The sequence below is a fragment of the Antechinus flavipes genome, chromosome 1, assembly GCF_016432865.1.
Source record: "Antechinus flavipes isolate AdamAnt ecotype Samford, QLD, Australia chromosome 1, AdamAnt_v2, whole genome shotgun sequence".
NCBI classification, from domain to species: Eukaryota; Metazoa; Chordata; class Mammalia; order Dasyuromorphia; family Dasyuridae; genus Antechinus; species Antechinus flavipes.
The window spans coordinates 617,105,844-617,118,682 of record NC_067398.1 but is presented as its reverse complement, the minus strand read 5'-3'; the positions used below and the strand labels follow the sequence as shown (position 1 = coordinate 617,118,682).

Below are 12,839 nucleotides of genomic sequence, written 5' to 3'. Positions count from 1 at the left end.
GTTTATCCTTATACCTCTGCTCTCCAGAAATGCTCCTGTGTGGCTTAAGGACAGCTTAGAATGGTTTTGAATATCATCTCTTCTTCTTCCTCTAGTTGGGTTTGATAATATGCTTAAATTTACCAAGAAAATCCCAACTCGGGTCAGAGAGAGTTGGAAATGACTGAGAAGAATTAACAGCAACAAATCTTTGAATTGCAAAAGGAGCCTTAGAGGTTATTATTGTTTATGTCATAATAACTGTCAATCATTTAATATTTATTAGTTATAATTAGCATTTATAGCTACTACAATCTAGCATTTATAAACAATATATAAATAATATAATATAGCATTTATAAAGTACTTTAAGATTTGCAAAACTACAAAGATCTGATACCAGAAGTGGGTATTGAATCCAATGTTTACTAGAATTTTAGCCATCATACCTTTCCTCTAGATAAAAAGTATGGGAGTCTGAATAGCTGACTTTTTGAATCCTGAAGTTAACTGTCACCTTTTAACTCTTGGAGAATTGTTTTGAGAATAAGAATCAGACCGTTTACTTTGCATATCCTTTGTCTGTCAACTGAAGAGGCCATAAATATATTTATTTATTTAACTTAACCACTCTTGCTGTAATTTGAATTTTAAAATGAATCATGATGAAACCTGTTTGAAGAAAAAGCTCCTGGAAATCTAGCAGAGAAACAGTTTTTGAGGCATGAAACGGAACCATTTATAATTGGAACCAGTGGAAACATTCAAATAATTTTTTGCTGTTAGAAATTAGAAAAAATGAGCTTAATCAAGTAAAAAATACTCTTCCATACTATTACTGATGTTATTATATAGACCTCTCAATCAATAAGCTCTTACTAAGAAGCCAGACATTGGACTTTAAGTGATGAATGCTTTTAATCTCTGCTTTAATCAACATTGTATCAAGATTACAATATGATTGTGCACATACATACATTAAAATATACATGTATAAACACACACACACACACACATATACATACATATAAAGACATCGACTGTGTGTTTATAACACATCTGGGTCCCCCAAATATTAATGCATTTTTAAGCTATTTTAATGCTACATTTAGACTTTGAGAACACCCTACATATGTATGGATAAAAAATGTATGAAGTAGATAAATACAAGGTAGCATGGGAGGAAAGTCACTATTATTAAAAGGCATCCAAAAAGACTTTTTGTAGAAGATGATCCTTGAATTGAATTGAAGAAAGTAGTGATTCTGAGAAATTGTAGTAAAATTAAACAATATAATTAAGTCTTTATTTCAATGTTGATCCTTTCTGTCTATTCTTTTCTTTCATTTCTCAGCTCATTACCCTAATTCCAAGTTTGATGTTGTATTGAGGCATTATTTAAGATTTCTGTTTATATGTTATAGTGAATTATAGAATATTAGAGACAGAAAGGACTTGGTTCATCTAAATCATCTAGTTACTATAAGATCTACCTTAAAAAAAATCCAATGTAAACTTGTATTATAAGATGAAGAAACTGAAGCCTTTGTCTCTTCTAGATTTATTCTATTTAGAGGTGGAGAAGTATTATATGCATAAAGAATAAATTGTCACTTTATGAAAAGGACCCCCAAAAGATAAAAAATATGACTCACTAGCAAGAAATTGAGCTTTCAGTCACCTTGCTGTCTGGTGGTTGTCCTTGTATCATGTTAACAGAAATGTCATGCCCTGAGTTATTAACACATGAAAGGTAGGAATAATGCTGGAATACCAGTTTGACTTTTTTATTTTCCTTTTTGTATCAATTGTGTATCCTGCACTTTCTCATCGTGTGTCCCTCCCTGCCAGCTGAAACTGTGGGTAAGTCTTCACTGGGCTGAGTCTCGGGGCTGAGCCCAGTGTGCTCCTCTATATGGGCTCTTTCTGGTTGTCCAGTTCCCTAAGCTGGGTGCCCAGGGTCGGTTACTAACATGGAAAAATCAGTCATCCTCATTCCTAACTTTCCAGAATTTCAAAAGGCTTTAAAAAATATTTTTAAGCATTCATTTTTTTTAACATAAGGCTAATTAAAACATTAACACATTAAGACATTGTTTATAATAAAAGGAATCCAAAACATCATAATACTGCTGTAGGAATTACTATAATAGAATTTAGGGAAAAGAGCAATATCATTTAATGTCTTACAGTTAGGAGCGTGCTGCCAATTGGGTAAGACTGGAGGGGCTGAAAGTAGAAAGAGCTGTCCCTTGGAAGAAAGTAAAGAGTTTTATGAGATAGAGGTAAGGATGGGGAGTATTCTAGAGAGGAGGGATCGATAGTGCAAAAGCTTAAAATGGGTGATAAAGTGCCATGTGTGAGGGAAAAAAAACTAGTTTGTTTGAACCATAGAATAACAGAAACAGGAGACTGATTACTGTATAAGAAGGATGCATAATAGGTTGGAACCAGTGTGTGAAAGATTTAAAAGGCTAAATAGGAATTCATATATTCCAGAGGCAATAAGGAGACCTTGGAGTTTGTTTTCATAGGAGGAAAATGTTGTCAGACCTGAGCTTAAAGAAAAAAATCACTTTGGCAGCTCTGCAGAGAATGGGTTGGAGATGGACATCACTTAGGAGGCTGCTGTGAAAATCTATGTAGAAACAGTAATGAAAGCCTAAACTAAAGTGGTCACTATGTGAGCAGAAACTGCTTCTGTAGGAAGAGAGAAATGAAGATCTGAGGGAGATGAACCAGGGAGATTGGAAAAATCACGATGTCCCTGCCAGAAGCAGCGGCCTTTGGTAGAGGGTGGATTTGGGGGGCAAATGACCTATTGAAGTAGGAGAGCTCTCCAGTTTGAAATATCCAACAGTGCTTGGTGATGAGGAGCTGAAGTTCAGAAAAGTGACGGGTGCTGAAGATCTTCATAGTGATGATGATTAAATCCTTTAGAGTTGATGAGGCCATTGAGAGAATTAAAGTAGTCTTCTGCACTAAGATGCTAAGAAATCTTAGAGTTATTGAAGTCTTGAAAAATGCCTCTATACTACATGTTTGTAATGAGAATTCTTCATTTGAAATGTAACACCAAACTTCTCCCCCACTCACCACAATATAGCCTAGGGTCATTTTAGCATTTGAGTATTTGTAAGGATTCTCATAGGCTACCCCACAGTGCCAAAATTTACCCTTATAGTGTTTTCCAGTGCTGATAACTGGAATTATTCACTCAGCACTTCAAGTCTAAATCAAGATAAATGTAGCAGATTTATCCTAGGCCTTAGGGGAGCAGTTTTTAACTAAAGGTTCCTATACTTGTTTGTTTAAAAAAAATGTTTTGATAACTATATTTCATCATAATTAGTTTCTTTTGTAATTTGTGTAATTTATTTTACACATTTAAAAGCATTTTGCTTTCAAAGGGGTCCCAGACACAAAAAAATTAGTAACCTTTCCCTAAAGGAAGAGAATGTTCTTTTTTTAATTGGGGAAAGAAGAAAAGGTTATTAAGGAAGATTAGGAATCCTCTTCCTAGAATTGGGGGTAAAATCCTGGAGTTGAATGTCTTTATATTGTAGTTTCTGGGCTCTTCAAAACATATTCCTCTCCTGTCCCCCAATTTCCACCATTATACTCTTAACCACAAGACCCTTAATCTCCCACCTTTGAGAACTTTATTTCCTCCTCATTGCCACCTCCTGGCTCCCTTCAAGTCCACCTTTCTACAGGAAGCCTTTCCTAGTTCTTCAATTCTAGTGCCTTTTCTCTGTTGATTACTTTTTATTTAACTTGTATGTATCTTGTTTGTGTGTTCTCTACATTAGATCGTGAGCTCCTTGAAATCAAGGAATGGCTTTTGCCCATCTTTGTATCCCTAGTTCTTAGCATAGTGTCTAGCACATAGCAAGCACTTAATGAATATTTTTTGACTGACAACTTTAAAAAAATTTTTCTTATGCTTTCTTCTTCCTCCTTTGTAGTCCTGAAGGAAGAGTTGTTGTTTAAGATCAGCTGTACTAGTTACTTGACTGTATTGCTCATCTGTCATGAACCTCTCCTACAAAGGTACTGTAGGTGAATAATATGAATGAAGAATTCAGATAGTTTTTAATTTAGATTATTCATTGAATGTTTATTTAATTCCAATTATGTACAAAGCATCAAGCTAAAAGCTAAGGACTGCCAGATGACGGTGACCCAATTCTCAAGTAATATTTAGGGAAAGATCATATGCAAATAACTGATACAAGAAGGGGGTAGGAAGGAATTGGAATGAAATAAATGCATAATGGCCAAGAAATGTGCAATGAGAAATGTGAAGAGAAATTTTCTCTAAATGCTATCTATTATTACAGCAATTGTGGGAATTAATTACCTGTCTTCCATCCAAAATGCAGCTCCAATATTAGCAGATAATAAGGTTCAGTTCTTGCAGAATTGAGAGTGGTCAAGTCACCTGGAGAAAACACAATTTACCTGCTTCCTCATTTCCAAACAGCTGCCAAAAAATCATCCCTAGGGCACAGTTCTGATCCTGTCTTTCCCCCAGCTCCTCAGCTGGTTCACCTATTGCCTTTAAGATAAAAATCAAAGTCCTTTGTTATTTCAAAGCCCTTCATTAATCTGGCTCCAATCTACCTTTCCAAGTTTTATTTCCCTTAGCCCAATCTATAGTCCTACCAAACTGCTGCTTAGATATTCCTCCTCCTCTACTATCTGCCATCTCCTGACCCTTTGCCTTTATATAAGTTCCTCTCCCACCTACCCCTCCCCCAGGTACTGCCACCCCCTTCCTCCAATTTTTTTTTTAACTTAGTATTTACTTTGTATACATTTTACATTTTCTTCTATCCATCAATCAGCATATATTTCTTAAATGTCTACCGTGTGACAGGCAGCATTCTATGGCTGGAGATACAAAAACAAAACCAAAAAAGAAAAAAAGGAAACAGTATACATTCACATTCATACATACACACCCGTATTTACTTAATAGAATTTAAAACTGGCTTGCGAAGTTAACTCACAGATACTTGGTTAGCATTTAATAATCACTTATTGATTTATTTAGAATTAGAAAGAATTATCCTATACTTTAGGATGAGGAGTCTGAATTTTAAAGAGATAAAAAGCCCTATAGATAATAGCTGAATCCAGAGCCTTTTTCTGCAAATCTGCAATCTAGAATTAGGGTTTTGACTGTAAGAATACACTTCTGGGAGTCATTTGTTGGAAAGGTGAGAATGTTCTTGGTGGGTTAGTACCAGAGTTCGACAGAGCATTCACGAGGGAAGAGAATTCTAGGAGGGCAGATGAATTTGTCAGCAGAACAAACAAACTAAGGAGTAATCTGAATCACTAAATAAACAGTTGCTTGCTTTTAGGAACCCAAGTCAAATTTGTTTCCTAAGTCAGTAGCAGTGTATCCAAATATTAGAATTGGGCATCTTTTTGGTTTAAAGGGGAATTATTGAAAATATCACATCCAAGCAAATACTATCCTCTATCTGGTTGATTTTCTGTGATTTTTTAGGACTTGGATTGAGAGTTTGACTCACAGCATTGTTGGTACTGGGCAGTCATGGCATACGGATACAGAATTGTGCCATAGAAAAAAACTGATGCTAATTAATGGCTTGTATGCTGTTTCCTTAATGAATAATCTGCTGTTTGGCTTATTAAAAAGATGAAAAAAATTTAGATGAGGATGGTTCAGATTTTTTTCCTACTCTTTTGCTTTTTCATAATATCAAAGGAAATTATTTTCTTTTAAAAAAAATTGTGTATTTACATTTCAAAAATCATCATGCCCATTTACTGTAACCCTAATATTTTCCACTTTCTAGAGGCAGGTAGGTATGTGGTAGGTGGGTATGTTTTTTAAGAGCATAGTTGATCCTTACTTCAGTAGCAGGGAATAACTATAGATGATTAAAAACGCTACACCACCTCCAGAAGGCAGGCTTAGCCTTGTTATTGTGGATTTTTTTCTGTGTATGTTGAAAGCCTTTCGCTTCAGAGTGAAATCTGGCTCTATGCTTTATTATATCCTACAGTAAAATCGGCAAGCTGGCCCAGACATGTCTATCAACCTTCACATTTCACAGATAACTCCTTTGGTGGATCTTAACCAGCTAACACCTTGCTATTAAGGTTGATGGACAAAGTAACACATAGTCTTTTCTATTTAAGGTTTTTTGCTTCTGACAGTTTTGTTCACTGCCAGAATTCACTGTCACTGCAGAAATGCAGAGAAACCTTTGCAAATTGTTCTTGTTTTGAAAAATGCACCCCCTTTGGGAGTAATCTAATTAGAATTTTTTTTTTAAAAAATAGATATTCATGGACATTTTTTATGTCTATTCCTAAGGGAAAGATGGTATACCTTTCCATTTAAGAAGTTACTTATTTAGTCCTCCATCAGAATTCTGTTAGTACTTTTCTTATCACTTCCTGCCTTTCTGAAATTTCTAGCTAAAAACTGACCTTCTACAGGAACCCTTTCCCGATCCTTAATTCTAGTGTCTTCTCTCTAGTGATTATTTCCTATTAATATGATAGTTATTCCTTTTGAGTCCCTTTGTATCTTCATTGCTTTGCTTATTGATTGTTAACTATCGACCTGATTTGACAACCATCTCAGCATTCATTTATTTATTTATTCATTGATTCAGTAATTTATTAAGTTCCTACTATGTGTCAGTCACCATGTTTACAAAGACTAAACTAAAACAGTCTTTGCCTACAAAGAATGTAATTCTTATAAGGAGAAAAGGCCAAAGAGTTCTTTCAGAAGACTTGTATCTCAGCCAATCAGCATTGTTCCTTATTTTTTTTCCTTTCTCTTCTGAGCTTGGGCTTTGGAATTTTCTAATTAATTCAGCCTTTTGACTTCTAAGGGCATGCATATAGGATTTGATGGTATTTTGCAGCAATATCATGGGTGAAGGTTTTATATTAAATTATGTTGCTAAAACTGAATTTGTTAGACTAATAGGTGTTAAAAACTAGGATCTTAGCCATAGCCCCTGTTTCTGTCAGTATATATGATTGCTCCTAATTAGGGAGTTGTATGGAACTCAATTAGGCTAGCCTAGATAGATCAGACCCAAAGTTCATCAGATGCAAGACTGCCTGGTGCACGTTTCAAAATGTGCCTGGAAAAGATCCCATATGTTCTCACATATGCCGTTTGATTGTTTTTCTATACATTCTTTCAACTTAATGTGAATTCCCCCAGAAGCAATATGATTTTGTAGGTAGAGGCTGTCTTCACAGTCCTGAAGAAATGGGCTCAAGTAGTACCTCTTATGCATTCTGGCTATATGTTTCTGGGTAAATCACTTACTTTAGCATCCCCAGGGAGAGTCTACATTCCCAGGCAAGTATCAGTCTGCATTTGTAAAGGAAATTCCTTACCAGGAGCTTCCCACCCCATTGAAATCATAGATCCAGTCCAAGAAATTTTTTTAAAAGTTCCTAATATAAATTTATTCTCTTCCTCTCTCCCTTTTCTCTTTCTCTGTGTCTCTGTCTTTCTCTCTCTGTCTCTCTCTTTGACTCTCTGTCTGTCTCTCCCTCCCTCCTTCCTTCCCTCTCTTTCTCTCTCTCCCCCGCCTGGAGTATTTTCTTTAAAACTGGCTACTACATTATAGAAAGGACACTAGTGAGCTATAGAGTGCAAAATAGGAGAAACAGGATGGTGAAGAAAATCCATGTTCTGGGAGTTCTTGCTCTTGGAGCTGAACTAGAGCTTTTTTTGAGTTTTTGAGTTTCCTTCCAATATAGTGATTGGGAAGGATAACCTTATAAAAACCACTCTCTAAATCGTAATCCTTCGTATACTTGTGAAAGGACTTGCTCCTCAGCTTTCTCTAAATTAAATATTTTGTAGGAAATATACTTTGCTGGATCAATGCCATTGATCCATTCTCACATTTCAAGAACTATAGAATTACACAGTTGGAAAAGAACTTCAGATGTCACGTTTTCATTCATATGTATGATTCATACCACAGCAGATATTTCTCCAGATATCTCACAATGGTGATCTAGTCTCCATTTAAAGACTGATAGTGCTGAGCAACTCACTCATCTTTTTTTGAAGGATACTGTTCTACTTTGAGATAACTAATTATTAGGGAATTTTTTTTTCACTTCAATCAAGCATAAATCAGCCTTTTCACAGCTTCATCTGTTTTCTTTCTCTAACATCAAGAAAAGCTGAACCCTGCTTCCCTGTGGGCTAGCGATTACCCACTGTTCTTACTTCTGCTCTCTAGGTGAAAATACAATAAACTTCCTATCATGCATTGGAAAGAATTCATTCCTGAACTTTTGCACTTTCTCTGGCCCTCTCCTCCAGTAAATGTGAATAGTTTGTTGTGATCAAGATGGTCATTTGGGTGAATTACTATTTTTTGTGCCCTTAGACCCACCCAAGCAGACAAAAGGAAAGGCAAAGTGTCCACACTGTTTTATCCATCCACTCATTCCCCAATTTTGGTGTCCGTGGGGAAAAGAATGAAAGTTTGTAGGTGGTTTACATGGCTAAGAGTTTAGCAAACATAACCTCAAGCTTTTGAACTTAAAATTTCTTCCTTATGAAGCAATGAATGTGGACCTCTTTGTTAAATTAGGTCTGCTTTTTAGAAAACTCATTTAATTCATCTCCAGAGGAGGATTAAAACCAGCCAGCAGTTCACAATGGACTCCCAAGCTGAGACGGCTGAAATTCCCTTTTTGTTCCTGGAAATATTTATTGCTGGTACAATCCTTTGGGTGAGATTGATGCAGGAGAGCTCGCTTGTATCTGCTTCTGGAAATGTCCACAAAGGCCCTCCTTGTTCAGGGCGTGAGTCCCTTTGGCCCCCGAATCCTGGAGGGAGCTCATCTGTGCAGTTTCTAGGTCACAGTGATTAGTTGATGAAGGATTCTGTTGTGAGGGATGCTGCAGGAAGGGTCAAGTGACTTTCATCTTCTTAAACTTACTGATTGAAACATGCTTCCCTTCAGAGAAGGAAATTACAGGTCTCTCATCCCAAGCAATAATCTAAGGGGCTAACCTTGATTTAAACAAGAACCCGGGGTGGAGTGGTGGGAGCCAGAAGTAGTGGTGTAAATTCAGTCTTTGTGGCTTTCCTTTCTCTGTGCAGGAAGAGGAGACATCCAGCCCCAGTTGGACAGCGCATTGCAAGATGTCAATGATAAATACCTTCTGCTGGAAGAAACTGAGAAACAGGCAGTCAGAAAGGCCCTGATTGAGGAGCGTGGCCGATTCTGTGCCTTCATATCAATGCTACGGCCAGTGATTGTAAGTTGGGTTAAAGTCCTGGGAGATTTAAACTACCCATGAGTAGAAGATTTTCCTTTATAGGGTGGGGGAAACTGGTTGCAAAATTATTATTATATTATTATTATTATCTTTTTTGGTTTTGGTGGCTTAGGTCTAAGATATTATTGTAGGGAGCTTCCAGTGTGAAACTTCCTTCTACCAATGCAGATCAACAATTGTTCTGCTTTAATGTCTTATAGCTAATTACAATAATAATAACGATAAATAATAATAATAATAACAAACATTTATATAATGTGTACATATATTATTTGATTGGTTCCTTACAATAATCTTAAGCCATAAAAATCAAGTAGATTTGAAAATCCCTAAACTTTGTATAAAGATCTCTGCAGGTCACATACTGATTTAGAAAACTACACATTTTAGATTTCTTTTTAAAAACTGTAACAAGAACATTTACATAGCACCTACTATGTGCCAAGCACCCTGCTAAGTGTTTTTTATAATTATCTCATTTGATTCTCATAACAACCCTGAGGAGGTAGTTGCAGTTATCCTTATTTTATAGATGAGGAATCTGAGGCAAAAGGGGGTTAAGTGATTTTCCCAGGAAGTTTTGAGTTCAAATTTAACCTCAGACATTTACTAACTGCGTGATCCTGGACAAATGGGTTAAGTGGCTTGTCCAGGGTCACAGAGCTAGGAAGCATCTGAGTACAGATTTGAGCTCAGGTGTTACTGATCCCAGGCCCACCACTCTCTCCCTATTAAACAAAATTCAGACAGAAACTACATTTTAATCAGGTTCGGGCAGCCTTCGTGAGTGTTGTAGGCCCCATGCGCCCTGTGAGCCCAGTGTTTGTTACTTCTAAGAGAAGAGCGAGTGACTTATCAGTCAGCATGAATTTTGTTAGCACTTGTTATGTGCCGGGGTCTGTGCTAAATGATCAAGTCCCTGTTCTCAAGAAATCCACATTCTAATGGAGGAGATAATGTGTAAATACCCAGGTATGTGCAAACTGTGCAAAGTGTAAAAGTAATCTGAGAGAGAAAAGAAGCTTAAGGAGGGACCCCGGAAAGACTTGCAGAAGGTAAAATGAGAGCTGAATCTTTTTTAAATAGTATTTTATTTTTCTAGTTATATGTAAAGATAGTTTTCCAAATTCATTTGTATAAGATTTTCAGTTAGAAATTTTTTCTCTCCTTTCTCCAAGACAGCAAGCAGTCTGATATAGGTTATCCATGTACAATTATTTTAAGCATGTTTCCATATTAGTCATATTGTGAAAGAAAAATCAGAACAAAGGGGGAAAAAATCATGAAAAAGAAAAAGTAAACAAAAAAGATGAAAATAGTATGCTTCCATCCCTATTCAGATCTCTTTCTGGATGCAGAGGGCATTTCCCATCCCAATTCTCTTGGTGTTGTTTTGGATCTTTGTGTTGCTGAGAAGGGCTAAGTCTGTTATAGTTGATCATCACATAATCTTGCTGTTACTATTCTGGGCCTGTTCACTTCACTCATTGTCAGTTCACGTCAGTCTTTTCATACTTTTCTAAAATCATTTCTTATGGAACAATAATATTCCATCACATTCATATACTATAACTGATTCAACCATTCCCCAATTGATGGGCAGCCATTCATTTTCCAATACAAAGGAGCTGCTGCAAACATTTTTTGCTCTTGTGGGTTCTTTTCTCTTTTTTATGATTTCTTTGGAATCAAACCCAGTAGTGATATTGCTGGATCAATGGGGATACCCAGTTTTATAGCCCTTTGACCATAGTTCCAAATTGCTCTCCGGATTGGTTGGGTCAGTTATGGGAGCTGAACCTTGGAGGAAGCTAAGAGGTAGATGATGGGGCCTAGAAATCCAGGTGTGGGGGCAAGTCAGGGCACTGGCTTGAAGGTGGGAATGGAGTCTTGTGTTTGAGAAAGTTTTTGGAACTAGGTCATAGAGGACAAGAAAATGGAAGAATATGAGAAATAGGAAGAAAGGAAGAGGTTAAGTTATGAAAAAATGAGATGTCAATAAACATTTAATTAGAGATGTAATGGAAGCCATTTATTAAATGAGCGAGGAGGAGATTTATTACCAATAACATTGTATCTCCAACACTTAAGACAATACCTGGCACACAGTAGGCACTTAAAAAATATGTGTCTGTGTGTGTGTAGAATCTCAAGAGTTAGAGGTCAACTAGATAATTTATGCAACATAACACAGGAAATTGGAATTGTACATAAATGAATTTTAACCTAGTTGTAACCGTGCACAGATCATTGATTTTTTTTTTTTTATCCCTCCCACTGATACTTTGTATGTAAATGTTTTCATGTGTGAAGACAGGGTATTCATGCATGTTTTTTTTTTTAATTATAACTTTTTATTGACAGAACACATGCATGGGTAATTTTTTACAACGTTGTCCCTTGCACTCACTTCTGTTCTGACTTTTCCCCTCCCTCCCTCCACCCCTGCCCTAGATGGCAAGCAGTCCTATATAGGTTAAATATGTTGCAGTATATCCTAGATACAATATATGTTTGCAGAACCGAACAGTTCTCTTGTTGCACAGGGAGAATTGGATTCAGAAGGTAAAAATAACCCGGGAAGAAAAACAAAAATGCAAATAGTTTACATTCATTTCCCAGTGGTCTTTCTTTGGGTGTAGCTGCTTCTGTCCATCATTTATCAATTGAAACTGAGTTAGGTCTCTTTGTCAAAGAAATCCACTTCCATCAGAATACATCCTCATACAGTATCGTTGTTGAAGTAATACATATGGTTTTTAATAATTATATGATTTGCTATGTTATGTCTGTGAGGAAAACACTTTGTAAATTACACAAAACAATAGAAATGGGAGTTTTTAGAAATAGTATTGCTTAAATATTATTGTGCATGTATGCTAATTTTATTTTTCCCTATTACAAGTATCACTGCTATGTGGTTATTCTTTCCAGATTATTCTCCTATCACTTACCTTTAGTATTATTTCTACTCAAAGATGGAATAATAAATATTATATATTAATAATATCGATAAGCTAGCACTTATATAAGCACTTTAAAGTTTATAAAAGCACTTAATAAGCTAACTCATTTGAATTTTATTTTGATATTTTAGCAGTAATACAATATAGAATATAGTAATTTTGTTTTATTGACTTTTATATAGAACTACATGTATATTATATCTTTGAGTCTCATAAAAATTTATAGACTTCTACAGCTATTCATCTCCCCAGAAAAAGAAAAAGGGTTTAAAGACTTACCTTTGGTTACTTGAAGTGTCAGAGATAGGATCTGGGCCCAGATTTGCCAGACTCCTAAGTCTAACATCCTTTTTACTAGTTAGTTATCAAATTGGAGGTCATAAATAATTTTATATCCCTTTTAAAAAGTTGTAAATTTTTTTTGTAGAAAAAATTGCATCAATTTATGCAACCTTCTACAAGTTTTTATTTATTTTTGCCAATTCAGCAGGTATAGAAAGGTAACCTAAAAATTCTTCTGTGTGGACTTTATAAAATTGTCAGTGAGTCTACACATTTTCCATGTGATGAAT

At 35.8% G+C, this 12,839-nt stretch overlaps 1 protein-coding gene across 5 annotated transcripts in view; it reads left to right on the top strand.

Annotated features, from left to right (window-relative positions):
- Window positions 1-12,839, top strand: part of MTSS1 (MTSS I-BAR domain containing 1) — a 216,634-nt gene that overhangs the window by 183,320 nt on the left and 20,475 nt on the right. For all 5 annotated transcript variants that reach the window (XM_051971070.1, XM_051971069.1, XM_051971068.1 and 2 more), the window contains exon 7: window positions 9,123-9,280. In XM_051971070.1, coding sequence (XP_051827030.1) covers window positions 9,123-9,280 — 158 coding nt within the window. The remainder of the gene's footprint in view (window positions 1-9,122; window positions 9,281-12,839) is intronic.